This window comes from Coptis chinensis, chromosome 6 (genome assembly GCF_015680905.1).
Source record: "Coptis chinensis isolate HL-2020 chromosome 6, ASM1568090v1, whole genome shotgun sequence".
Taxonomy (NCBI): Eukaryota; Viridiplantae; Streptophyta; class Magnoliopsida; order Ranunculales; family Ranunculaceae; genus Coptis; species Coptis chinensis.
Genome location: NC_141461.1, coordinates 92,331,483 through 92,358,305, shown reverse-complemented (window position 1 = coordinate 92,358,305; position 26,823 = coordinate 92,331,483). Strand labels below are relative to the sequence as shown.

Sequence of the window (26,823 nt, the reverse complement as noted above, 5' to 3'; positions counted from 1 at the left end):
CGATTTATAATTAATTATTTTTTGAGTTTAGTTGATTGCATTTGCATAAAGTTTCCGATTTACCGTTAATTACTTTTTGAGCTCAATTATGTATTTGAATCAAGTTTTCGATTTCATTTTAATTATCCAATGTGGTGTATAATGCCAACTTCTACTGATCCATATGTGGCGTCCTTCCAAACATGACATAAAAAATAAATTATGTTTGATTTACTATGTAGGATCATCGAAGATTATCCAGTTCCCGATTTTTCATTAATTATTCTTTAAATTACGCATGACTCATCTTCAAAGATTATCTACGAACGGGTGTTGTTATATTAAGTATTCTGAAAAATATTTGTAAATATGCATAACTATTATATATTAATATTATATTGATCACTCAACCAAATTTCTTATAACGTGAAAATCTCACTCTCCATTAAGAAAAAATAACTCATCTTTGATAAAACCTTTCAACTTCATTTTGTTGTTTAATAATAGAAGTTTGATTGAAGTTTTGTAAGATTGCCTAATAAAGTGAAGTTCATATATATTGAAGTTACTTGAATAGTAAAAAATTCCCAATCATACGGAAAGAGATAAGATAAACATCATTTTAAATGCAAAACTATACTTATCGAGACATTCCCACAACATATAACCCAACTATATTTTGAGGTTAGTTCAATGCATTTGCATCCAATCCCTGATTTTCCGTTATTTATATTTTGAGGTTAGTTCAATGCAGTTAGATACAATTTTCAATTCCCATCATTTATTTTTTGAGATCAATTCAATGTAGTTGCATCTAGTTTTTGATTTCTCGTTAATTATTCTTTTCGATTAGTTCAATACAATTGCATCCAATTTCCAAATTCTTGTTAATTGTTATTTAAGGTCAGTTCAATGCATTTGCATCCAATTTTTGATTTCCCGTTAATTATTCAGTGAGATTAGTTTAATGCATTTGCATCAAGTTTATGATTTATTGTTTATTATTTGATAAAGTTGCATATACATATAGTTTTCGATGATTTGATATAGTTTTATTTAGTATTATATATTTTTAAAAATATTTGTCATTATTGCTTTGCCGTTATTTTTTTTATTTTTTTATTTTTTATTATATATTTTGTGATGTTATTTTTTGTATAATTGTTTTTAACTATGTTTTGAGGACGTGTTAATGATATATTCGAAATAAGTTGGTGTTTTATCATAGACACTAAAATTGTGAAAATTGTATGGTTTGTAATAGCGAATTAGTTTCTACAAATCACATATTTTTTAGTAATTTTTTTTTATTTGATCAAATATATAAGAATTGAAAGACTAAAAATGTTTTATTCGTATTAGAAAATTACTTATTTTTTACATTTTTTTTTTATTTTACCAAATATATAAAAAATTAGAAATACACTTAAACTTTTCAGATATATTCCAATGTGTAGGCTATTAAAAAATAATATATTTTATATTAGAGTCCTTAGATATATATTATAGCTCTACCCTCTTGGCTCTATTTTTTGAGCATTCACAGAGTCTTCAATATTTGTAAAACTCTTTGGCTAATTACGAAAAAATAAGAGACTAATATAGAAAAATCAGACAATTGACAATCACATAGACTCCAGTTTTTTCTAAACTCTATTACTAATTACGAAAAAATATGATATAAAGAAGGAAACAATCCCATCTAGAGTTTAATAGATTCTCCAATTTTTTCTAAACACTATAGCTAATTACGAAAAAATAGAAGACAAAAAAACTAAATTGCTAAAAATAATAGTTTCCACCGAAAATGATTTTCCTAAAACTCTTACGCCACAAAGAATAGTTTCCACACTAATCTTAGGTGAAGTTTAACATAATAAAATTTTTTCTAGAAAAAGACAATGAAATAATGAATGAAAAAATGAATTGAGTTGCTTGAACATTTACTTTATACATTTGTTAATCTCACATGTGATTAGGACAAAAAAAAAAAAAATCAACTAATCATAAAATAAGGAACAGTGTACACCCAAAACTAAGTGGACAACAAATAAAATTGTATTGTATGCACTATATGTCTATATGGGCCTAAACAAATAAATTTGGATAGATTTAATGCACCATCCACTTTGGGATTTAGACATTTAGTCATTGCTAAGAATTTCAAAAACCACAGTAATTACGACACATTCCAATTAAATTTATGAATTTATAATTTTTTTTTCAACACTATAATGTAATTTCCAATTTTATATATATATATATATATATATATATATATATATATATATATATATATATACCAAAACAAAACAAATTCCAATGGAAAATTAAATTATACAAAAAAAAACATCACAAAATATATAATATAAAATTTTGCATTCATTCTAATGCAAGCTCACATATATATAAAAAATAAAAAAAAATAACGGCAAACCAATAATGACAAATATTTTAAAATATATATAATACTACATGAAACTAAGCTCAAAGAACAATTAATAAGAAACCGAAAACTGTATGCAAATACATCGAACTAACCTCAAATAATATTTAACGGAAAATCAGAAATTGGATGCAAATGCAAACATTAAACTAATCTTAAAATGTAATTAATGGGAAATCGGACTATGGATACAACTGCATTAAACTAACCTCAAAGAATAATTGATAAGAAATCAAAACTTGGATGCAAATACATCGAATTAACATAAAAAAAATAATTGTCGGGAAATCAAAAACTGGTTGGAAATGCATTGAACTAACCCTCAATGATTAAATTAATGGGAAATCGAAAACTTGATGCAACTGTATTGAACGTAACTAACATCAAAGAAAAATTAACTATAAATTGGGAACATGATGCAAATTCATATAATTAATCTTAAATAATAATTAATGGGAAATCGGAAACCGGATGCAACTGTATTGAACTAATCTAAAAAAATAAACTGGATGCAAATGCATTAAATTAACATCAATAAATAATTAATGAAAAATCGAAAACTGGATGCAAATTCATTGAACTAACCTCAAACAATAATTAACGGGAAATCGGAAACTATATGCCAATGCAACCTTATCGAATAATAAACAATAAATAAAAAACTGGATGCAAATGCATTAAAATAATCTCAAAGAATAATTAACGGAAAATCGGAAATTGGATGCAAATGCATTGAACTGACCTCGAAGAACAATTAATAGGAAATTGGAAATTTGATGTAAATGCATTGAACTAACCTCAAAAAATAAATAACGGGAAATCGGAAACTATATGCAATTGCATTGAACTAACATCAAAAAATAAATAATGGAATTGAAAATCAGAAACTGGATGCAAATGGATTGAACTAACCTCAAAACATAGTTGTGTTATATGTTGTGGGAATGTCTCGATAAGTATAATTTTGCATTTAAAATAGTGTTTATTTTATCTCTTTTTATATGATTGAGAACGCCTTGCTATTTAAGTAGCTCCAATATGAACTTCGCCTTATTAGGCAATCTCACAAAACTTTAATCAAACTTCTATTATTAAACAACAAAATGAAGTTGAAGGGTTTTATCAAGGATGAGTTATTTATTTTTTAATGGATAATGGGCTTTTCACGTTATAAGAAATTTGGACGAGTTATCAATATAATATTCATATATAATAGTTATGCATATATAGTTGCAAATATTTTTCAGAATAATTAGTATAACATCACACGTTAAGTAGATAATATTTAAAGATCCCACATAGTGAGTCATGTATAATTTAAAGAATAATTAACTGAAATCGAACTAGATAATTTTTGATGATCCCACATAGTAAATGAAACATAATTTATTTTATGTCCTCGCTTTGAAGTTGGTATTACACACCATATTGATAATTAAAAGAAAATTAAAACTGGATTCAAATACATTGAATTGAGTTCAAAGAGTAATTAACATGAAATTGGAAACTTTATGCAAATACAATAAACTATACTAAAAAAGTAAGTAACTAAAAATCAGAAACTTGATGTAACTGCATTAAACTAACGTCAGATAATAACTAACGAGAAATTAGAAATTGGATGCAAATCCTTGAAAAATATTTAATAGGGAATTGGAAACAATATGCAAATACATCAAACAAACTTCAAATAATAATTAACCGAAAATTTGAAACTGGATGCAAATGCATTAAACTAATCTCAAAAAATAATTAACAAAAAATTAAAAACCGAATGCAATTGTGTTGAACTAACCTCATAGAATAATTGGTGGGAAATCAGAAACTAGATGCAAATGCATTGAAATTAAATAACCTCATAGAATAGTTAACGAAAAATCATAAACCAAATGTAATTGCATCGAACTAACCTCAAAGCATAAATAATAAAAAACTAGATGCAAATATATTGAACTAACCTTAAAGAGTTATTAACATGAAGTCAGAAACTGTATGCAAATACAATGAACTAATCTCAAAGACTAATTAACGAAACATTAAAAAATGGATGCAACTGCTTTGAACTAATCTCAATTAATAATTAACGGAAAATCATAAATTTTGATACAACTACATTAAACTAACCTAAAAAAATGATTAATGAGAAATCGAAAACTTGATGCAAATGAATTGAACTAACCTCAAAGAGCAATTAACTAGAAATCGAAAATTGGATGCAACTATATTGAGCTAACCTCAAAGAATAATTAATGGAAAATCATAAACTTGATGCAATTGCATTAAACTAAAATTAGAGATTAACTAATGTTAAATCATAATTTGGATGGAATATCTTGAGGAATATTTAACGGAAAATCAGAAACTTGATACAAATACATTGAAATAACCTCAAAGGATAGTTAACAAGAAATAAGAAATAAGATGTAACTGGTCGAACTAACTTCAAAGTATAAATAACTAGAAATTTGAAACTAGATGCAAATGCATTGAACATCGAACTAACCTCTAAAAATAATTAACTGAAAATCAGAAACTGAATGTAGATGTATTGAACTAATCTGAAATAGTAATTAATGAGAAATTGGAACCTGGATGGAAATGCAATGAACTAATCTTAAAAACTAATTAATGAAACATCGAAAACTATATGCAACTGCACTAAATTAACCTTAATGAATAACTAACGAGAAATCATAAACCTGATACAACTGCACTGAATTAACCTTAAAGAATAATTGACGGAAAATCGGAAACTTGATGCGATTGCATTGAACTAACCTCAAAGAATAAGTAATGGGGAATCGGAAACTAGATGCAATAACTACATTGAACTAACCCCAATGAATAATTAACAGAAAATCGGAAATTTTATGCAAATGCATTGAACTAACCTCGAAACATAGTTGTATTATTTGTAGAGGGAATATAATATCTCGACAAGTATAATTTTGCATTTTAAATAATGTTTATCATAATTATTTTATTATGATTGAGAGTGTCTTGCTATTCAAGTAGTTTCAATATCATTTTTGCCACATTGAGCATTCTCATCAAACTTCAATTATTAAAATAAGTCGATAGGTTTTATCAAAGTTTGGTGTTTTTTTTTATTGAGAGTTGTGCAAGAAATTTAAATTAGTGATTAATATAATTTTCATATATATCTTATAGTTTTGTATAATTACTAATCCGTGAGCATAGCAAACTCTTGAGGTCGGTTTCAAAAGCCCCCCTAAAATCCACTTCATTGGTGTCTGTCTGTACCCCCAACAAAAAAAAAAAAAAAACAAACCTTTCCCCATTATAGAATCCTCCCTCCACATTTTCTCTCCTTCTCTCTCACCTCATCTCACTTCATTTGTCTCCAAAAGCCTCGGTAATATTCACTTCACTTCGTTTCTGTCTGTTTGTATACCTCCCCCCTCATCATTTCTTTACTTCTTCACCATACCCAGCCTCTTCTCTTCTCTCTCTATCTCAGTCTTCTCTCTTCTCCACCTCCGCTACGCTCACACCCATTACATAGCAGTAAATATAGTATTTTTTAGAATAATTTAATATAACGGCACCAGTTCGTAAGACGGATTTGAAAACTAGTGTAATATAGGAGAGAGAAAAAACTAACTCAAAAATCCTGGTTAAATGTGTCAGTTATTATATAGATAGTAGATACTAGATGTGGGTGGGACCAATATATTTTCTCTACTTGTCGTCTGTTTTATTAATAATAATATATTTTAGGAGTGTGTGTACGTGCGTTGGTTTGAAGAAGAAGAAGGAGGAGGAGGAGGTGATATATGGGGGAGTACTCGGAAGAAGCAGGGAGATTGGGGGAGCTGGCAAAGGAGTTACAAGAGTCAGCCTCCAGCTTCATCTCCAAATCCACAGCCGAAGAACAATCCCTCCATCAGCGTGCCCTCTCCATCAATTCCAACATCCAAAATCTCCGTTCCTCTATTCCCCAGGGCCAAAAGGTACCACTTCCATCTCTGTCATTTTGCATGCCTGCCTGCCAAATAACAATTCTTTTTTCATTTATAATTCTCCCAAAGCTGGACGAACAACTATTCAGAGCCAAATGCATTTTAAACGACGGGGATGCTGCTTCTTTTCTTCCTAACAAATCTCATGGTACCATATTTCCTTCCCACTTTTCATCTGCTTGCATTCACTTAATGTAATATAGTATAATATATATCTAAACACAGGTCGATTCCTTAAGATGTTTCTTGGTCCTATTAATGTCCGAGCTACCAGGAAAGACGTTCAGCTTAAAGTTAAGGAGGAGTACAACAATTATAGAGTGAGTGCCTTCTTTACCACTTTATTTCTACTCTATATCATCATCATCACTTTGGTATTATATTGTTGCTTTTCTATATGCTCAATTTCTTACCATGGCGAGATTGAGTTGTTTGGAATCAAACTTAAACTAGGCAAATCAATGAAAATTTCATAACTCAAAAACGCGTACCTTTATTTGTCTATTTGGAAGGGAATTCGGAGGTAGAAACAACTATCAACACCTTGAAACATCCCCATTCTACTTCAAAACCATCCCTTTCCTACATCAGATTTACACACATATGCAAAGAAGCACATCTCTTTAGGATATTGCTTTAAAGGTGGGTTATTTGGGGACACGGTTTACAATCTGTTACCTTTTCCCTTCACCTTGATGCAAATCTCATCTAAAGTTACCTGATTTGCTAAACTCGGTTTCGGACCTCATTAATACTTGGTGGTGGGATCTCCTCATCTTTTTCCAATTAGTTGATTCATTTGAATGAGAATGTCAAATTAAGAATAAAATTAGGTGGGTTATTTTCTTTTTTCCATTGGTCAATTGCTCAAGTTCATGCGGCACTATATTACTGAGGTCCAAATTGTGGCTGTCATGCCCTGCCTAACACATCTTCTTCTCAAAGGATACAAGAGTTGATTGACTTATATTGATCTGAATCTGGTTAAAGGAGCCACCTTCTATTTTTTTTTATCGGTTAGAGGAGCCTCTCAGTATAGAATTTTTTATTCTGTAGAACCTGTAGTGACTCGTTTCCTCATTTTTTTAAGGTAATGGATGTATATCTATCACATCATGTGTCTGCAATCTTTTCCAGACCTGGAAGAATCTGATGTGAGGGTCTAGAATTATTTATTATTTCCTTATTTTTTGTTTTTTTGTTTTTAAAATTACCTCTTCCTTCAGTCACTTTATTTATATATCTTTTTAGAGTTATATTTGTGAAGTATGTAAGCTGTTCTAGACATTGTTTTACTCCTCCTGATAATGCATTATATGGCTTAAGATCTTAGCTAAATGCCAGATGCAACTTGCAGTCAAATATAAGTCTGCAAGTTCTCTTCCATACATTACTGTAATTCTTTGTGACGATGCATTATTGTCTGCTCTCAGACACTAAAAATCTCGAAAATAAAAAATCTGTATTCTGTAATCACGCATATGGTTTTGTAAGAGGTCTTCAGTGCAAGGTGCAGCTTTCTGGCCTCAATGCTTTATTGACTTTCTTTCCTATTCCTTGTTGTTAGGAACTCTTCTTAGAGTAATGAACTATATATTTTATAACAGGATAGAACAGCGTTTCTGTTTCTTCTTTTGCCATCCACACTACTTCTTTTAAAGTCTTGGGTCTGGAAGGGATGTTTGCCAGCATTACCAGTTCAGATGTACCAGGTACCAAATGTTTACTAACATGCATGCATGTGTGTCTGTCTCCTTCACTTATTAGTTCTTATATAAAAATAGCACTGTACTCTTGGAATTAATAATGAATATACCACCTTTTTTCAGGCTTGGCTGTTGTTTCTCTACACAAGTTTGGCTTTGCGGGAGAATATATTGAGAGTAAATGGAAGTGATATCCGTTCATGGTAAATTAAATATACTGAAAGAAATTTTATGTGGATATGTGAATATGTAGATGGATGTAGTAAATAGTCGTTATTCATCCCTTTGACTGTGGCTAAGCATGATCAGTTATATAATGTGGGACTCCAGATTAGTCACATGAACAGCCTTTACATTTGTCTACCCCGCGCGTCGCTGTCAATCAATTTTCTGGCATACAGAGAAACTTAAATAAACTGTTATGATTGAGTATACATTTTTTTGGTCCTTAATTACCTTTCAATATATGAACTTCTTTTATGAGACGGCACGAGAAATGGCTCTCCTCTTTCACGTCAGCTGCTGTTTGTTAATAAGAATACAATAGGTTTGATTTGGGTTCTCATTCTTCAGTTTTTCACCTAAGTACCTAACATCTATAATTGCAATCATTATAACCCTACAAAGAAATTTCATCAACAACGTACACTAAAAACCAAATTAAGAGAAAAGCACTCGGAATTGGGGAAAATCATGATTATATCCAAAATGTTTTCTCTGGGTTGTACTTGACCATCTATACTTATGGAGTTTGTGCCTTACCTACCATTTTGTGTCAGGATGAAATGATGGTTCACAGACGTACACAGTATACAGACACACACAACACATATGTTAGGTTTGTTGTTCGAGTAAGTGGGTAAATACTCTGGGAATCAACAAAGGATTTCGAGTTCGTTGGGTCTTAAGTGGATCCACATCCCACAACCATATCTGACCCATTTTTTGGTCAAATAATATGTATACAGATTGTGATACGAGGCAGGGGGTGGGGTATTGGATCAAATTTACCCCTTCTAAGGTCCTACATGTAGAGGCTGCTAGGTGGCGGTGAAACTCCTTTGATCCTACCACCTCAGCAGTCAGCTGTTACATGTAAAAAATTGGCACAACAGGCGTCGAATACGCAAAGTAGATCTGACTATCAAGTAAATCTAGATACATGCACAGACACACACAATAAGTCAAATTTTGTATCGAGTTTGTGATTCTTCTCTTTACAGGTGGATTTATCATCATTATTGTGCTATGGTTATGGCACTTGTCAGCCTCACGTGGGAGATCAAAGGGCAACCTGATTGTTCACACATGCAGGTCATTTATGTACCAGTTTTATGTGTTCTTTGTTTCCCATGAATCCCAACTACTGTTTCTCACACCCTTTGATTGTGATTTTTGAGCAGAGCCCTGTACAACTGTTCCTCCTATGGGCCGTGATGCAAGGAGTTGCAATGCTTCTACAAAACAGATATCAACGCCAAAGACTGTATACCCGCATTGCGCTGGGAAAGGTGTGTGACTTTCGAGTTACTGAACAAATTATCTACAATTATGTCATGATATTCACTTGCTTTCAAACTCTATTTATCTTGCACGTCTTTCAATTTTAATGCACTGTGGTTCATAATCAGTATGCTCGTTGTAAGGGTGCAGTAAAAGTTATCTGGGCTTAGGCACACACCTAATAATACCCTGGGGCCCTAGCTTTGGGACATGCCTAGCAAAAAGCGCTGTCCAAACATAACTGCTTTCACTTCCCCAGTGATTTGCTATCCCATTTGGCATCTCCCTTTATTTCAAAACCTTGATTCTTCTCCAAAACTTACGACTTCCTCTCTCCGAAATCATTTCGTCAATCAACTTTTGGTCCATGCTAACTTGGGCTTGCTTATCCCGCCCTTAACATTATGGGAGTAAACCTCCTATGTTACTCAAAATGAATAAACCCCCATTCTCACTGTTCCAAGTCAATCAAGTCACAAATGTTTCTCGGAATATGATCCATGTATAAACGCCAACTTCCTTATTTAAGTTCACTGCTCCAACGCATAGGTAACTTGGTAAAGGGTTTGCCACTTAAGTTGACAGTTCAAGCTCTAATCAATAATTTGAGATGGCATGATCCGACTTAGAAACTTTGGAATTTACTGTAGATGATAATTTTTTTTTTAATGTGATGGATTACTCTTATTTTTTAGAGTTGGACGAAATGCGCTTTATTTCAAGGAATAAAAGAAGCAAGGAAGAAAACAAAATCAAATAAAAATTCGAACCAAGACATGATACAACAGGAGAGCACTCCCAATGCTCTCACACATGCTCATCCCCTTGTGAGAATGTCCACACCTCAAATGTAGCTGTGGAAATTTTTTAGTTTGCCATAATTTTATGAACCGATTGTCTGATTCTGAAACACAGGGTTCTCATGGTGTGGATTGGTTAATCTTGTTTACAGATCCCATTCTTCTCATCTTTGACATTCTTCATATGTGATAACTCAGGTGGCCCCAACTTTTTTATCATTTTGGTTTCTTCCTCTAAAATTTTCAGGCAAAGAGAATGGATGTCGTATGGGGAGAAACTGCTGGTGTAGAAGGTCAATTGTGGATTTTGTGCCCCATACTTTTTATATTACAGGTGAGTGATTGGGTGCAGCTTTGTCATATTTTTCTTTGATTCAAGAAAAATGTCACTCTGGGTTTCCTCCATTCTAGGGTCTACATTTTTCTCCATTGATCCCCTTCTGATAAGAGCTTGATTCTGTCACAAAAGAAAATCTTAACAAGAATCTTTTAGTTACCGGTGACATTCTCCACATGATTTAAGCCCGTTCAATAAAGGCTTGTGAAACTTTGAAGCTCGTTCATAGTAAATTTATAGTTAGCTAGTTTAACTGTTTTCAGATGTTGACAGTAATTGCAGTAATCTTTTTCAAAAATTTTGTGATTGGCGTCGTGTCAAGTTTACTGCTGCTTTACTCGTATAGCATAGGTTGACCACATACATATACCTAGTGCAGTAGGTTGGTGATCCAATGCAAGTATAAATAAATGGTGTAGTAGCATGTGAATATAAATTCCAGTGTTTTGACAATTTGAAGTTGTAAATGATTAAATTGGTAATTATCTGTAAACAGAAACTCAGTTTCAGTGAAATGTTGTTTAACATTATTTATGAGCATGGACTTCGTTATTGTCTTATTGATAGAATTTTCCTATATTTTCAGGGTTTCGAAGCATACATTGGGCTCTTACTACTTAAAACTGCACTAGTTGGCGTTGTCTCTGAATGGCAGGTAAGGAAGTTTCAGTGTTGGTTATGCTTCACATTCTCTTTTGATGCTAATTTGTTCCCCTAGTGCTGATTTAGTAGAATAATGTTTTACTTGTGCAATACTTTTTGTAGGTAGTAGTTTGTGGGATCCTTCTGGTTGTAATGGCTGTTGGGAATTTTGCAAATACAGTACAGACACTGATGTCAAAGTCAAGGATTAAAGCAAAAATGAAGACTAAGAGTAAGCTGGAACTAGATCAAGGATCCTTGCACAAGAACTCGTGATTGCACACCGTCATAGATGTCGAGAAAACTCTTCTCTGTTGGCTAACAGTTGTATAGGTGGAAACTTTTCTGGTCCTTGTTTCAGGTTGTTTTTCCACTGAGCTTGAGAAAATGATAGTACCATTGTAAGCTTTCCACTTTGAGATATCTCACAGTTGCTCTTATGAGTCCAACATTAGGATTATTTAGTCTCATCCTGGAATGTAGGAAAAACGAGTCCCCATAAATAATTAGTTTGAGTCATATGCCTACACAGTAACATAGTAGTTATCAACAGCCTTTCAAACATTCAGTTTGCAGTGTTGCTGTATGTATCATTAGCACAGATGTTGTATGGCTGTTGTTTTGCCCCTCGCTATGTAATTTCAACTTACACAAATGAGTTGTATTTTGATATTCACTTGTTAACTACCACTTTGCTTTAGGTATATATTTGACTGTTTTATAAATGTGAAGGATGGGATTTATTATGTTTGCTGAGCACTTGGTCTGTAACTGCTTGATCTCATCCTAGTTACAGTCCCAATTTGATATCCCCATGCTCTTTGTCCCGAATGATTATTGTGTGCCGCATTTTTGGAATTTACTATTTCGAAACAAGTATATACTAACTGAGGAGTGGGTAGTGGAGCCAGAAATGGTCTAACATTGCCTATAGTCTGTTGATTAGAATTTTTTTAATTGATTGGCACCGTTTAATTTAATTGTTCTATCCCAAAAAAAAATGTTGTGTAAGCTTTGAGACTGTATTAGTGTAAATTAAGTGTTGCTCAAACGAGTCTTGATGTTGCAAGTTGGGTCCTGCAATGAATGAAACAATGAAAACAAGAAAATGGGACCCAATTGCTCAAGTTTTTTGAACATTTTTTGGGCATGGATATTGAAACTTGAAAATACAAAAAAGAGTAGAGAATGGTTGATATTTTGTTTCTTCTAAGAGAGTAGGCACTAGGAAACAAAATGTTCTAAGGATGAGATATATTTATAGTTGTTAAGGATGTGAATCTTAGGAAATGAATGTGATAGGAGAATTTAGCAAGCAAAAAAAATTTTTTTTTGTGGAATCAGCACTATAGTGGAATGTAAAAGAAAAAGGAAAAAGAAAGGTGGTGCGTCAGTGTAGTCTGGGGCCACAAATATAGAGTCAAATCGAAATCGACACAGCTACAGCCTTTATCCAAAAAAAATTAAATTTCTATTTTCTTTATTTGATTATTATTATTATTATTATTATTATTATATATTAGTAATTATCGCAACGGATTGATTAATATTATATTATTATTATTATTACGTCCTAGTTACACGGGTCCCATTTGGGATCTTTTTTTTTTTTAGCTCCTTCTTCCTTTCTTTCTCTCTTTCTCTCTTTCAACAACTCCTTGCCGGTGCCGGTGCGATTTAAATAACTTAAAGAAAGACACTTTTCGATTTCCAGGTACGTCTTTCTGACTGAGATCGTTTAGTTTTTTACTATTACTTTATCATCAATCTATTTTTATTATCCATGATAGGAGCTTGAAGAGGAACTAGTATGCCTGATTTTACTCAACCTTCATATTTCCACCTATAATAATCAAGAATCGAGAATCGAGATGCAGAAGACTGGTAATCTACCCCAAAATATTACTTCTTTGAGACTTACAACGCCACAACACCCTCTCCGACGCATTGCTAGCAGGTCATCAACTGCCCACCAATCTTCCCCAACTGTTTTTCCAGAAAAACGCCCCAAGCTTAAATCATTCACCCAAACTCAGGTGAAGTCTCAGGATCACAGGATTGACATTGGAGACGAGAATTCTGATTTATTGGGACATCAAGTGTTTTCTGGGAAGCTAGTTTTAGATAAACGGACAACTACTGCTAGTCAGGATCTGCAAACTTCAACACCCCCGGATGCTGTAGATGCCAAACTTACAACCAAGGCATTACTATGGGGATCTCATATGCTCTGTCTAGAGGACGTTATTTCTGTAAGTATTGATTAATTGCCTCTTCTTATTGCTCAAATGTGCCCTTATCATTTTTTTTTTACTTGGCCAGATCTCATACAATGTTGGTCTTAGGCATTTTACCGTGCATTCGTACCCAATAAGAAAGGGATCATGCCTTTCGTGTTTTATGAATCCACCGAGAGTTAGGAAAGACATGCGATTCTTAGCTTCTAGTCCTGAAGAAGCTCTTCATTGGATCAGTGGGTTTGCAGACCAGCAGTGTTTTGTTAACTGCTCACCTCATCCCCTGGTTTCTTCTAAGAAACAGGCCACTAACATAGTTGCAACTGATTTTCCGCCTGAACAACATATCAAATGCAAAACTCCACCAAAGATGCTTGTGATACTAAATCCACGCTCTGGACGCGGTCGTTCAAGTAAAGTTTTTCACAGCAAAGTGGAACCGATATTCAAGGTTTGTTTGTTTGTTTGTTTCCGCACTGTGTTCTGATTTTATCTCCTCTTTTAGAATTGACCATACCTTCATCTATTTTTCTTGTTGTGTGAGGCTCCTGTACTGCTCCAAAGCAACATTGCATTTGAAATCTAAACCTATCAGTGAGCTGGTAGCTTCTGACTGTTTGTTGCTATCACAATGTATTTGAGCATGTGGTGAGCTCAATGTTGAAAACTGATATAGTAAGGTGTTTCAAAAATTAAAATGAAAAATGGAATGACAAAGAGCTAGTTGTTACGCAGGATAGTTTCGAAAGAAATACAAAGTATCAGATTTCTGATGCTTCTCTCATTAATGTAATTGGGTAAAACTTGTCTGCTGTTGCTGTATAGGAAAAACTAAGACCGCAATCCATTCAGAAATAATCAGAATCAATGGCCAATCACGAAATATTATTTACCAAACTATGAGGATGTTCTTGTCAGACGTCTTTCGTCACCTGAAAGCATTTGGCGTAGTCGTTTACATGTGTCTAGATTTTTTGTTTCACTTCTAAAGAACCAACCATTTTCAATGAAAAATATCTGAATTTCTTCCATTGACATTTTTTTTTTCTCTATCCGAATTTTTTCGGCTGACCTTATTTTTTCATTTAAAAGAAATGCAAATTTGTATTTTCAAGTAGGATGTGTCGAGTTTTCTTTATTAGCGTCAAATGTGCATGTTGTTTGATAGGGGATCCTCAGTACAATATAATTATACTGTTACAATGAATTGAAAAGTGTATTCCTCAGTATTTTACCTTTTTGTACGCCAAACATTTCCTTCCTTGTATTCGTGCAACGTTGTTTAATATAGCTTGGCATAGCATGGATTATTGAACCCGTTTTTGTTTGAAGCTTGCTGATATTGATTCTTCAATAATATTCTAAGTTACATTGACACGGCTAGGTGTGTCCATATCTGACACGGATACGAAGTGTTTGACACGGCGAAATATCAAAATTTGAGGTAAATCACAAACTATATTATATGTGTTCGACATGGACACGACGATACGTATCCGACACATTTTTTTCAAAATATGGCGTGTCCATGCAACATAATTAATATTTGAGACTCTTTTCTTGAGGCGAACTGCTTTTACAGGCAAGATTTTAATGACATAGGAGCTTCGTGAGGTTACAATGTTCATAAATAACCATCCAGGCCTTTTATAAGTTGGCAAGTGTTGGTGAACATTTTGATTTTTATTGTGAACAACTAACACAAATAACAGTAATTTGAAAAGGTTGAGCTTTGGTGAACATATTGATTTTTATGGGTAACAACATCACTGAATTGTCTGGCAACATCATTGTTAGTAATCGTGTTTTGAAGCTTTATTAATATTTCATGTAGTATTGTTCTATAATGAAGCTGCAAATTGGTGGCAGCTTGCAGGATTTAAGCTGGAAGTTGTTAAAACAACATCTGCTGGTCATGCTAGAAAGCTTGCTTACAGTGTCGACTTCAGTACATGTCCTGATGGTAAGACAGAACCGTAATTGTCAATACGTGTTATTAGTGGTTTTGCTATCCATTTGGCTCATCTCTTATCTTTTCCTGTCAGGAATTATATGTGTTGGAGGTGATGGAATTGTTAACGAGGTTAGTAGTATTTCAATTTGATTCCTCATTGGTCCGACTGCAATTCAATCAGTTGGTGCATTATTGTGCTGTTACTTTTGGTTGTTAAAGAATTTCTTCACCATGATTTGTTTTTTACATTGATGAACATTTTAGGTTCTATCTCTTCTGCACATCAATTCGTAAATAACCAAAAGTATTGAAGTCGTATACAGTGATTTTACCTTTCTGATGGGAAGTATTCAGTGAGACTCTTTAAGACATGTCATTTGCATCGTACAGTGGCAGTTTGTGCACAGTGTTTTAAGTGCCAAATTTGATGAGATATTTCTTCTTTCTTTTGTTTTCTTGCTGTTACTATACTTTTATCAGCACTTTTACAATGTTTATAAAGGTGTATCTGGACCACCTTGTTGAAGGAGATTTTGGATGCTTAGTTTGAAGAAGGGAGGGACCGAGGGAGACATATTAAGGAGAGGGACAAGAAAATAACTAAGTTACATTGATGTGGACACGTGTGTCCATATCCGACACGGATACGGAGTGTCTGACACGGCGAAATATAAAAAACTAAGGTATATCACACACAATATGTGTCTGTGTGTGTCCGATACGGACACGTGGATACGTATCCGACACAGATTATTTTTGAAATATGGTGTGTCCATGTAACATAGGAAAATAATATAGTCCAACAACAGATTATGTAGATGGAAAATATGTTGCAATGGGAAGTTTCTGATAAACATGGTTTCACGAGGGTGATCATGATTTCCATGGGATATGAGTGGAAGGGAGATTTATGGAAGACAAGGATTTTTTGGTCCGGTTTTGTAGAAATTTAATACAGGGCATATTTTGAGTCCTGTTGGTGGCTACCTTTGACAACTCAAGGGGTTTAGAGACCTGGATTATAAACATTTCACATGTAATTGGGATACAAATGGGATTGTCCTTTTCTTTTGTTGTAATCGGCTGGTCGTAGTTATGCTTAGAGTGAAGCTTACCACACAATCAGTAAGTGAATCGGTGCCATGTAGCCTTCTATTGGAATGAATGAAATGAAATATACTTTTCATTTGTCGGCAAATGAATATCCTCATGTTTGGGACAGGGAAACCAATTTACCTCCTATGTCCATAAGATATTTTTAGTTTTCTATTGGTTAGATATATTATCTCCCTTGAAACTTTCTGCGTAAATTGTAAGGTAGAAAAGGCTGCATTAAATATGCTGTTTCAGAAATTTTGAAGATGGGCATCCAAGTTTAAAATCAATTGGTGGTAAGTGGAGAGGCCCCAAGATTTCTTTATTTGAATGCAAGGCTTAAGATACCCGATGTGGGATTATAAATCTCAACAAGAAAATTACAGTAATGCAAGGGACATTACAATTGTGAAAATTTTTATGTACCTTTGTCTGATGAAGATACTTGTCTTTTGTGTAATAGTCAAGATTATTCTCATTTTTTTTATTGAACACATGACATAAGAGGTTGTTTGTCTGTTTTAATGTAACTTTCCAATAAAAAAGAATCTCTTCTTTTCTTAGGATTGATGTCATTACCATTTTATTAGTATATGTATATTCAAATATTGCTATCATTTTCATTAAAATTCAGCAATTTCAAAAGTCCAACTATTTCCTCGAAATATCTTTACTTTTCAAGGTCAAAATATTCTCTGACATTTAAATTTTTCTCTATACTAGATTTAAGGTAAAAATGACTCCATTAACCATTAATGGCACTGTTTCAGAAAATTACACTGGTGCAAGAGATAATGTCTATTCCCTTTCACTTTTCTCCCTTTTCTTAACTGCAAAATGCTTTTTCGGGTGTAATTATTTACCTTCAAAAGCAATGATAACATTGAAATTCTGTCCCATCTCTTTTCTGTTGTAGGTACTTAATGGTCTACTTAGTAGAAACGACCAGAAGGAAGCAATTTCAATTCCTATTGGTATTATTCCTGCTGGATCTGACAATTCACTTGTTTGGACTGTTCTGGGAGTAAGAGACCCTGTTTCTGCTGCAATATCTATTGTGAAGGTAAACGAATTTGGTTGGACAACTTTTCTTTTCTCAAAATGTCGTATTATTTTGTAGTATGACAAAACAATAATCCTGATTTGATTGTTTCCCTTATGAAAGATATGTAATATAGTGATATGTTATATGTACTATGAACTTTCATGCTTTATTTTATGTTTATGCAGTTTTCACTGCGAAGCTTTAATTATAAGTTAGTCACTTCCCTGATTGTTTAGTATATATTATATATTATGATATCGGCTACAAATTATCAGTTCTAGGGAGAAATGGTTTGAAACAAATGTTTTGGGATAAGTTAATTAACTTAGGCAACACCAGTTGACGTGGATTGGAAAGTAATCTTACCAATCCGAGAAACGAAATTCTGAAGTGACTACGTTCATATTTTGGTCAACTTATTGGTGGAAAATTTAATTAGTCAAGGCCTGCAAGTGCAGAATTTCCGGTGTTTGTGCGAAGCTGAATTCTGAATCTGGCTCATTATTTAATACTGGAAAGTGGTCAGTCATAAACCTATAAAGAAGCACAACAGTGACATCGCTGTTTAATACTAAGAAAGTCACGTTCTCATCCATTGTCCTTTCTCATAGGAGATCTGGAGTCGTTTTGAAGGTCAGTCTGGGATGTCTTGGGTTGTTCCTCAGTCTGTGGAGTGTACTCTCAAGAGCCAAGAAGCTAAAGCTCCTTGACCAAACCTGGATACACTCACCATAGTTCAGATCTCGCTCCACGTAAATATCACTGCCTGAGAGAAACATTCAACTTTTTTTTCCCAAATGTAGTGTGCCTTGCGGTTCTTGTAAATATCTTTTGTAAAGGATTTTTAACAAGTGCATTTCATTCTAATACTTGGCTCTGATCCCTGCCCATCTTTTCCTTGCATATTACTTTTTTTTAGTTGCTACTTGCTTCTGCTGGTTTTGTCATGAAGTACATATATATAACATATGTATTCTTTTTTCTTGTTACAGGGGGGGCTTACTGCTACAGATGTTTTTGCCGTTGAATGGATACAAACTGGTGTAATTCACTTCGGGATGACTGTTTCATACTTCGGTTTCATTAGTGATGGTAATGTTTATACTCTGGATTTTTGTATAGCTATTATGCTATTATGGGTTTTTTTCATTTGTTTGTTTGTTTATTTGTTTGTTTGTTTATTTTTTTTATCTATTGTATATTATGACAACATTAGCATAGAGCTTGTTTTATCAATTTTTGTTAGCAGCACTGAACCAAGTTTAAAATTGCATTACAGATTGTCATTGGGTGTACAATCTTTCCGGGCAGTTAAATCGTTGAGTACTCACCGAGTAATCAGTGAGTACTCCCTAGTCCCTGTTTGCTACTTAGCCGACCCGACCAACAATTTAATCCTCAATCACAATCGGGCTCAAAAACTCCCCGAGTACTCGGCCGATTATCCCCAATTAGCCGATTAATACGTGCCGATTAGCCGAGTAATTGTGTTCACTATTTCATTGTTAAACATCAAACATTGAACTCGACATTTCGCCGATTCGATGAACCTCTATTCTTTAAAGGTCTACAATTTAATCATATTTATTTTAGTTGATCGAGTGTTTTGATTGTTTATTGATTGATTGGGTTCTTAATTGGCTCCATTATGTTGGTATTTCAATATTAAATATATTAAACAAGTATATTTGTAAAGAAATATAGTGTTTTGATAAATCGCCCAATTAATTTTGATTAATCCCTGACCGACTAGGCCTACTCGCTCTTCGACCAAGTAGCGATTAACTGCACAACAATCTTTTATTTATGTTAGTGTTTTAATTATTATTATTTTTTATTTTAGTTTTTGAATACTCAAGTGTTCTATTTGAGCAGTCTTTGTTGTGGTATTTTTAAAAATAACACTACTTTCAAATTACTTGAATTAGTAATTGTCATGAATGAGTGCCAATTATCATAACAATATTTGATCAAGCTTTTGTTTATGCTGTTTCCAAAATGTTTCCCTGACTGTGATTACTTAAAAGTTACCCCGAGGCTTTGGCTGCCCACAACACAGTAAGGTAATGGTTGTATTCTACACCAGCTTGGAACTTCAGTTTTCAAGATTATACTTTTATATCCAATATTTCTTTGATACTCACCATGCACCGCTGGGTTTAAGAAAATTAAAAAAAAAAAGAATTCTAAATCAGGGACTTGCTTTTCCTGAAAAAATTATGTTATATATCCTGTGGTAAGTTATAAATCTCCACAATTTTGTTTTATTGATCAAAAGGAAAATTAAGAAAATCCTATGGTAAGTTGCAAGTGGATAAAAAAGACAACAAATTTCCCTACCAAAATACACCAAATTGTCTAAACTTTTCATCTTTCATCTTTTCCCTCTTATTTTGGTATTTTGTCATATATATAATGTTTTCTCACTTTCTGCGATTATTAATCTAATCCCGATCCAGTATACACAATCATAACCTCATATCTCCTTTGTGGACAAATGCATGCCTTAATGTTGTTATGGATGGTTGCAGTATTGGAGCTTTCTGAGAAATATCAGAAGCGTTTTGGGCCACTCCGCTATTTTGTGGCTGGTTTCCTGAAGTTCTTATGCTTGCCAAAGTATAGTTTTGATGTAGAATATCTTCCTGCTTCAAAAGACCCTGACGGACAAGTCTCAGCAGATCGTGAAATAGTTGACATGTCAGACCTATACACAGACATTATGAGAAGATCAAATACAGATGGTATTCCCCGAGCTTCCAGTTTATCAAGTATTGATTCAATCATGACGCCCAGCCGGATGTCTGGGGATTTGGACACAACGAGCAGTACACATGCTAGCACCGAGCCATCTGAGTATGTCCGTGCCCTTGATCCAAAATCAAAACGTTTGTCGTCTGGGAGAAGTAATGTAATGGCAGAACCTGAAGAAGTTCTACATCCACAGTTGCCAATGTCTACAACTCCCAATTGGCCAAGGACCAGGTCTAAATCAAGGAACGATAAAGTCTGGACTGGATTGACGGCTACACATGATTCCACTCGCTGTTCTTGGGGCAATGCAGGAACAAATGATAAGGAGGATATATCGTCAACTATGTCTGATCCGGGTCCGATATGGGATGCCGAACCAAAGTGGGACCCTGAGGCTAACTGGGATGTTGATAATCCCATTGAGTTGCCTGGACCAGCTGATATCGAGGAACCAAAGAAGGAAGTTGTACCCAAGTATGAAGAGAAATGGGTTGCTACCAAGGGACAATTTCTTGGTGTCTTAGTTTGCAACCATTCATGCAGAACTGTTCAGAGTCTGAGTTCTCAAGTGGTTGCACCTAAGGCTGAGCATGATGACAATGCACTGGACTTGCTGTTGGTTCATGGGAGTGGGCGCTTAAAGTTACTGAGATTCTTCTTGTGTCTGCAGTTCGGCCGGCACCTTTCATTGCCCTATGTTGAATATATGAAGGTAATGATATGGATAGAACAATTAGTAATATTGAGGACGTTTTGACCCTTTGCATAAGAAGCAATGGTTAGAAATATTGACAACCCTCTTCATTAAATTTTTTATTGCAAAAATTCGGTAAAGATTTCCAACAAACAGAAATGATCCTCAATGCCAGCACAAGTCCTCTTTATCTTTACCTTTACCTTTATTCACCCTCATTGGCTAGTATTAGCTTTACATCTAACTAATGTGGACACTTATAACTTCAAAAAAAATCCTAGTCAGAGTGAGTGTCAGATACAGACACTTGGACACGTTGTGCATACGATTTCAAACTAGGGTTTCTTCTATACTCCAAAAGACAAATAAAGTAATATATTAACATAGTTACAACTCCATGATATGTGACTTTCACAGTTTTTGGTTTGCAAGGAGGTGCTTTGTACTTTAGTTTCATGTGAGTGCATCTGAGTTGGGTATGGTACACAAATGTTTTATAAAACTGCACTTGGATTTAACCCTGGTGATGCATGAACAGGTACATGAATGTCTTAGTAAACTTTTGATATATATGTAACCCTAGTGATGCATGAACTATAGACAAGATTTGAAGCATTCAAGTCCTGCAATAAAAAAAAGAGAAAAACGAGTAATCTCTTGCTTACTATTGGTGTTATGTTGTTCTTCATTAAGTTGATTATGCAGTCATTATTGCTGTCTACAACTGCACTTGGACTTGAACATTTTAGATTTGGATTAAGCTCATTCCTGTCCTAACTTTGTGATGTGCAGGTGAAGTCAGTGAAGATAAAGCCAGGTAAAACCAATAATAGCGGATGTGGCATTGATGGTGAGCTTCTTTCTGTGAATGGGCAAGTCATCTCATCTTTGCTTCCTGATCAGTGCAGACTAATTGGTCGTCCTGTCACCCGTCGCGTATAGCAAGAATTCACCCTTTGTCCGTTTGCATTTCGGGGTTGTGTTTTTTGTGCTCTGCTATCACTACATCAAATGGTACAGCACGTGCTACTGGAATATTCAGAGCAGCATACTGAACCTCACAATTGGTTGCTCATTTTGCCCCTTAATTTTTTTTAACCCCACCACCTCGGCATGTCTGAGGTCCCTGTAAATTTATGAGCGGCCCTGCAGTATCGTCGTGAGTTTTTTTTTTTTCATCACATTGTACTGTGTTGTTTGATGCCGCCTATTGTAACGGAATATTCTAAGAGATTGTCCTTTGGTGAGATCTACAATTTGTAAAAAGCATCTGATGTTTTGATAATTGATTGTAATCTTCTCAGCATTCTATTCCTATTTATTTCTGTCTTTGCCTTGTATGTTTATTATTGTGCTCTAGTCAAGAATTGACTGGAAGCTATGTTTCTTTAGCCAGGCATCCTGAATGAAGGGTGGATTGATTTGTTTGTTGGGAAGCAGTAAATAAAAAATGGTGTCAGAAATGGAATAATAAAATAATATTTACCTTTCCAAATGTGGCCCATGGGCTAAACTGTGAGGCCCAAAGAAACAAAGGGGTTTTAGAACCTACCAAAACCCCCAGTGGCAGCGAGTGGCAGTGTTGTTGAAGTGATTGAGAGATGTCTTGTTTTTCAGGAGAGCAAGATGAAGTGAGTCGGCTGTTCAAAATCCGAAGAACAGTGATGCAGATGCTGCGTGATAGAGGGTACGAGGTTGACGAGGAAACCGACATCAATATGAGCCGAACCCAATTCCTGGAGCAATTCCAATTCCATGGCGGGAAAAGAGAAGAACTTTTCATTCACAAAGCCAAAGCACCACCCGACCCTGCAAATGAGGACTACGAAGACAGGCTCAGAGACCCTTCTTCTGATCAGGCATGTCTTTATTTTTTTTTTTTTTCATTTTTATAATTATTTTAATAATTATTTTAACAATTTGTTTAGATATTTGTCTTCTTCCCCGACGAACCCAAGAAAATCGGTGTGAAGATAATGAAAGCATGCTTTGCTAGAATGAGTTCTGAGAATGTGTTTAGAGCTATTTTGGTTTCTCAAAAGGCATTGACCCCTCCGGCTAACCAAGCCGTTAAGGAAATGTCCTCCAAATTCCACTTGGAGGCTTTTGTGGACGAAGAGCTGCTGGTCAACATCAACTACCACTGTCTTGTTCCTAAACATAATGTGCTTTCAACCAAAGAGAAGAAGGCTCTACTTCACAAGTATTCTTTGAAAGAGACTCAGGTTTTATATTCTTTCGCCTTTTACTTGTTATTCTTATTCTTACTTATGAAATTATGCCATACAGGTACACCAGTAGTTTTACATCTCTATCTTTACTTATATGTTTTTTTTGCATTGTGAGATATATCAAATTGAATTTTCCAAAAACTCGGTACGTTGTGAGATAATAAGATGCATTGTGATTTTTTCGTGGAAGGTGTGTTGTTATTTGAGTTCATTGATCAAGAATCCTTTTAGTTAGGGGCTGGTAGGGTCTGGAGGGTTGAACTAGTAAAATGAAGTGAATCTTTGTACCTAGAGGGGTCATAGGGTGTGGATGTTAGACCAAGCAAAATTTTGTCTTCTTAAGCTTACTATTATCGAGCTAGTCCTTGTGAACATGGTAATCAAAATCAACATGCTCATGGGGAAAAGATTGCACAGAAAAGTGATTCCATTTTCCCACGAACAAGGAGATATCCATCCTCTGTTAGGTGTGTCCCTTTCACTGTCATTAAGTGAACTCACCGCAGAGTTCAGGAATGTGCAAGACTATCTTGGGGAATGCAATACAAACCGCTTGCTCGCCAGCAAAGGTAGCACTCTACAGTGAAGGTGAAAGACCCAGATCAGAAATTGTCCCAAACCTGATTTGGCTCTACAAAGAGCAAAGACCATTCTTCAATCGAGAGAGAGGGAGTGTAGTTTTCTGTAATCCTGAAGGGATGTCAGTGCTGACACATAATGCCGAGAATGGTTTTTCACTCTCGGAATCAGTTCGGTCTTCTGTGGAGATCAAAGGAGGAATCTCTGTTTTTTTATTTTTTTTTTGCTTTGTCCGTCTCAGTCGACTGGACTCTGATGAATCTCTCGTGATGTGAGGACCAACTTATCTTAGCTTCATACTACTTGGCCCAAGCTATATTTAGATACTTTTATTTGCTTGATATAAGGTATAATTGTATAAACACTGGGAAACATTTTATAGTAGTTTTCCTGTCCTTTGAGACTAAACAAGTGTAGTCTAAATCCCTGTCTCTAAACTAGGCTGATTTAATCTGACTAGGACAAAAGAAAAAAATTGGGCACATATATTCAAACCGCCGTATTTCGCGAAAATTTTGGATATCAGTTACCTAAAGGTTTCAGTAGATATCCCAAAATGTTAACAGCATTTTTTTCTATGATCTAAAGAAGTACTGACAATGAGAACCAGTACAGCATCACAAAGTCACCTTTGTAAGATCTCTATCACCACAGAGTGCAAACTTCGATCTTTAGGTCTTAAATGCTTAAACCATAACCGCAGTTAAAGCACAAGAGTAGTGTGTGACTGTGTGTTACTTCTGAGAAGTTTGTTTCTCAAGCCTATTAGTTTGTTCCTCCCAACTAAGTTCCTTTTTGGAAAAAACAAGAGAAAACTGAGAGCTAGAAGGTTTACTGAAATCTCTTTAACAAGGAGTCCAGCTTCGTGACAAGACACAAACAGGGTTCGAAAGATGAAGTCTCAAGAAGAGAATCCCTAAACCCTCTTGAAAGATTCACTAGGACAGAAGAGATGCTTTTTAAAGCTGCAGCTTTGTAAAACAGTTTCAGCAACGTATCGGGTCAAACGAAAGCAAGAATCTAGAACGTTGTTCAATTCTTCAAACTTTTTCCTTAGTTGAAATCCCGATTTTGAGGTTGAGATGGATTGTTTGAAGTTTGTAAAAGATTGTTCGAGCTTATCATGTCAGGATAATTAGGTTTTGATAATTTGGTAACCATTCACACTTTTGGCCTCAACATGCGAGTTTTGTCTTGGTTAAAAACAGTTTGAAACTGATAATAATGTTTGAGAAAAACCTTTTCAGTTAAGCTGTTTCTTTCCCAATCCTTTCCAAAGTACAAGTTTTAAGTTTCTAATGGTCTGCTAGAGTGTCCTAAGGTCCCAGAGGTCAATATACCTCTCTGTAACCCCTCTTCAAGAACTTCAATCCTGAATCTTGAAATCTTAGTTGTAGCTTGTCTCTTCAAGTGAGTTCACAGGGACATCTCATCCTTAAGCGTTAAGACTTTAAGACGAAAAGGGTATGAAGCCAACCATAGCCCACTAAGTATTTTAATTGGCATCTGTTTCAATAACTTTCCACTTGCCTTCTCGGATCTTGGGATGCACCTTCCACTCTTGGAATTTTTTTTGGCAGTCTCAAGTTCTCGTCAACGCCTCTTCCTAGTATATTTGCCAGTAGGTGCAATTTATTTTTAAAAAGCTGTTCAGTTTCTTTTTCATCCTCCCTAAGTACTCTGGCCATCCTTTGATCCTGTACCAGCCAGATAAGTAGCCTCTGCTTCATCCATGAAGCCTTTCCTTTAGTAACTTGAATTTAGCCGACCAAGTTTATGGGATCTAAGGGTATCTCCAACAGGGAATGCCAAAATCCTGCATTGAAGTTGGAAGCCCCCAATGACCCTCCAGCATATGTGTTGAACCCTGAAACTCTCTTTATGACACAAGATCCATTTGTGTAGTGTCCAACTGATTTCAATCTTGAAGGACCTCCGTTATTTAGATCCATAGAACTATTTAAAAGGGAATGAATCGGTGGTGGTGATATAAAAAATAGCTGATGAATGTATGCCTTGCCATTTTCGCCATGTAATTGATTTTGAAGTTAACTATTACTTGTCCAGTTGTTCTTTTATCACTACGGTGGAAGTAACCATATATGTATAACACAGTTATTTCCATCGAATGGATTTCTTATGTTATAAATGATCCTGAAAGACTTTTTTAATCAGAGTTTGATGTGTGTTATTTTATATATGCCTTCACATTTTGTGGGTGGATTTGCTAATATTTTGTTTGCTCTTCGATTGCTCGACTTCAGCTTCCACGGATGAAGATTAGTGACCCCATTGCTAAATATCATGGGCTGAAATGTGGGCAAGTTGTCAAGATCACCCGCAAATCTGTGACAGCAGAGACATATGACACCTACCGCATCGTCGTGTAAGCTATAAACTCCGATAAGTACTGTTATTTTGTTTCAAGCTCTATTCTTAATTGGTCTTGTTATTTGTCACTGATACTGGTAACTGGTGGGATGTGCATTTACATTCTCCGTCTGTCAATGTCTTAGTGCGCAACAATACTGGTACAAAATATTGGAGTTAAAAACTAAACTTAAAGGTGAAATCACAAACAGATTTTATGCTGCACCAAAAACAATCATTAAGTTCGTGGTTTAGCTTCACTTGCCTGTGTCGGTTGTCTGTAATTTTTTTGTCCTTTATCTCCATCAAATGAATGGAGTTCTTATGCCCCCCATATACGGGAAGGATAAGTAGTCGTCCCAAGTTGACACTCAAATGTACAACCCTATGAAGAGGTAAACTTACATGCTGAGTTGATGAATGTTTCACGGTCGAAATGGATATGAATTCAAAACGTTTTTCTTTTCG

General features: G+C 34.7%; 3 protein-coding genes across 3 annotated transcripts; all 3 read left to right on the top strand.

The window, feature by feature from the left end:
• The first annotated feature begins 6,152 nt into the window (after window positions 1-6,152).
• Window positions 6,153-12,142, top strand: LOC147495457 (uncharacterized). The gene is made up of 10 exons (XM_086564118.1): window positions 6,153-6,399; window positions 6,478-6,556; window positions 6,634-6,728; window positions 8,016-8,120; window positions 8,238-8,317; window positions 9,338-9,428; window positions 9,518-9,625; window positions 10,665-10,751; window positions 11,341-11,409; window positions 11,520-12,142. Exons 1-10 carry the CDS (start codon window positions 6,223-6,225, stop codon window positions 11,670-11,672), a joined length of 1,044 nt encoding a protein of 347 aa, XP_086420244.1. The 5' UTR covers window positions 6,153-6,222; the 3' UTR covers window positions 11,673-12,142.
• Window positions 12,143-12,977: 835 nt separating this feature from the next.
• LCBK1 (long-chain base (LCB) kinase 1) lies at window positions 12,978-22,481 on the top strand. Its single transcript, XM_086564117.1, has 9 exons — window positions 12,978-13,110; window positions 13,187-13,648; window positions 13,719-14,084; window positions 15,503-15,596; window positions 15,679-15,716; window positions 17,599-17,745; window positions 18,720-18,819; window positions 20,259-21,193; window positions 21,968-22,481. The coding sequence occupies exons 2-9, from the start codon at window positions 13,268-13,270 to the stop codon at window positions 22,115-22,117; spliced, it is 2,211 nt and encodes a 736-aa protein (XP_086420243.1). The 5' UTR covers window positions 12,978-13,110; window positions 13,187-13,267; the 3' UTR covers window positions 22,118-22,481.
• Window positions 22,482-22,746: 265 nt separating this feature from the next.
• LOC147495455 (DNA-directed RNA polymerases II and IV subunit 5A-like) lies at window positions 22,747-26,823 on the top strand. The gene is made up of 3 exons (XM_086564112.1): window positions 22,747-23,034; window positions 23,104-23,400; window positions 26,250-26,823. The coding sequence occupies exons 1-3, from the start codon at window positions 22,777-22,779 to the stop codon at window positions 26,373-26,375; spliced, it is 681 nt and encodes a 226-aa protein (XP_086420238.1). The 5' UTR covers window positions 22,747-22,776; the 3' UTR covers window positions 26,376-26,823.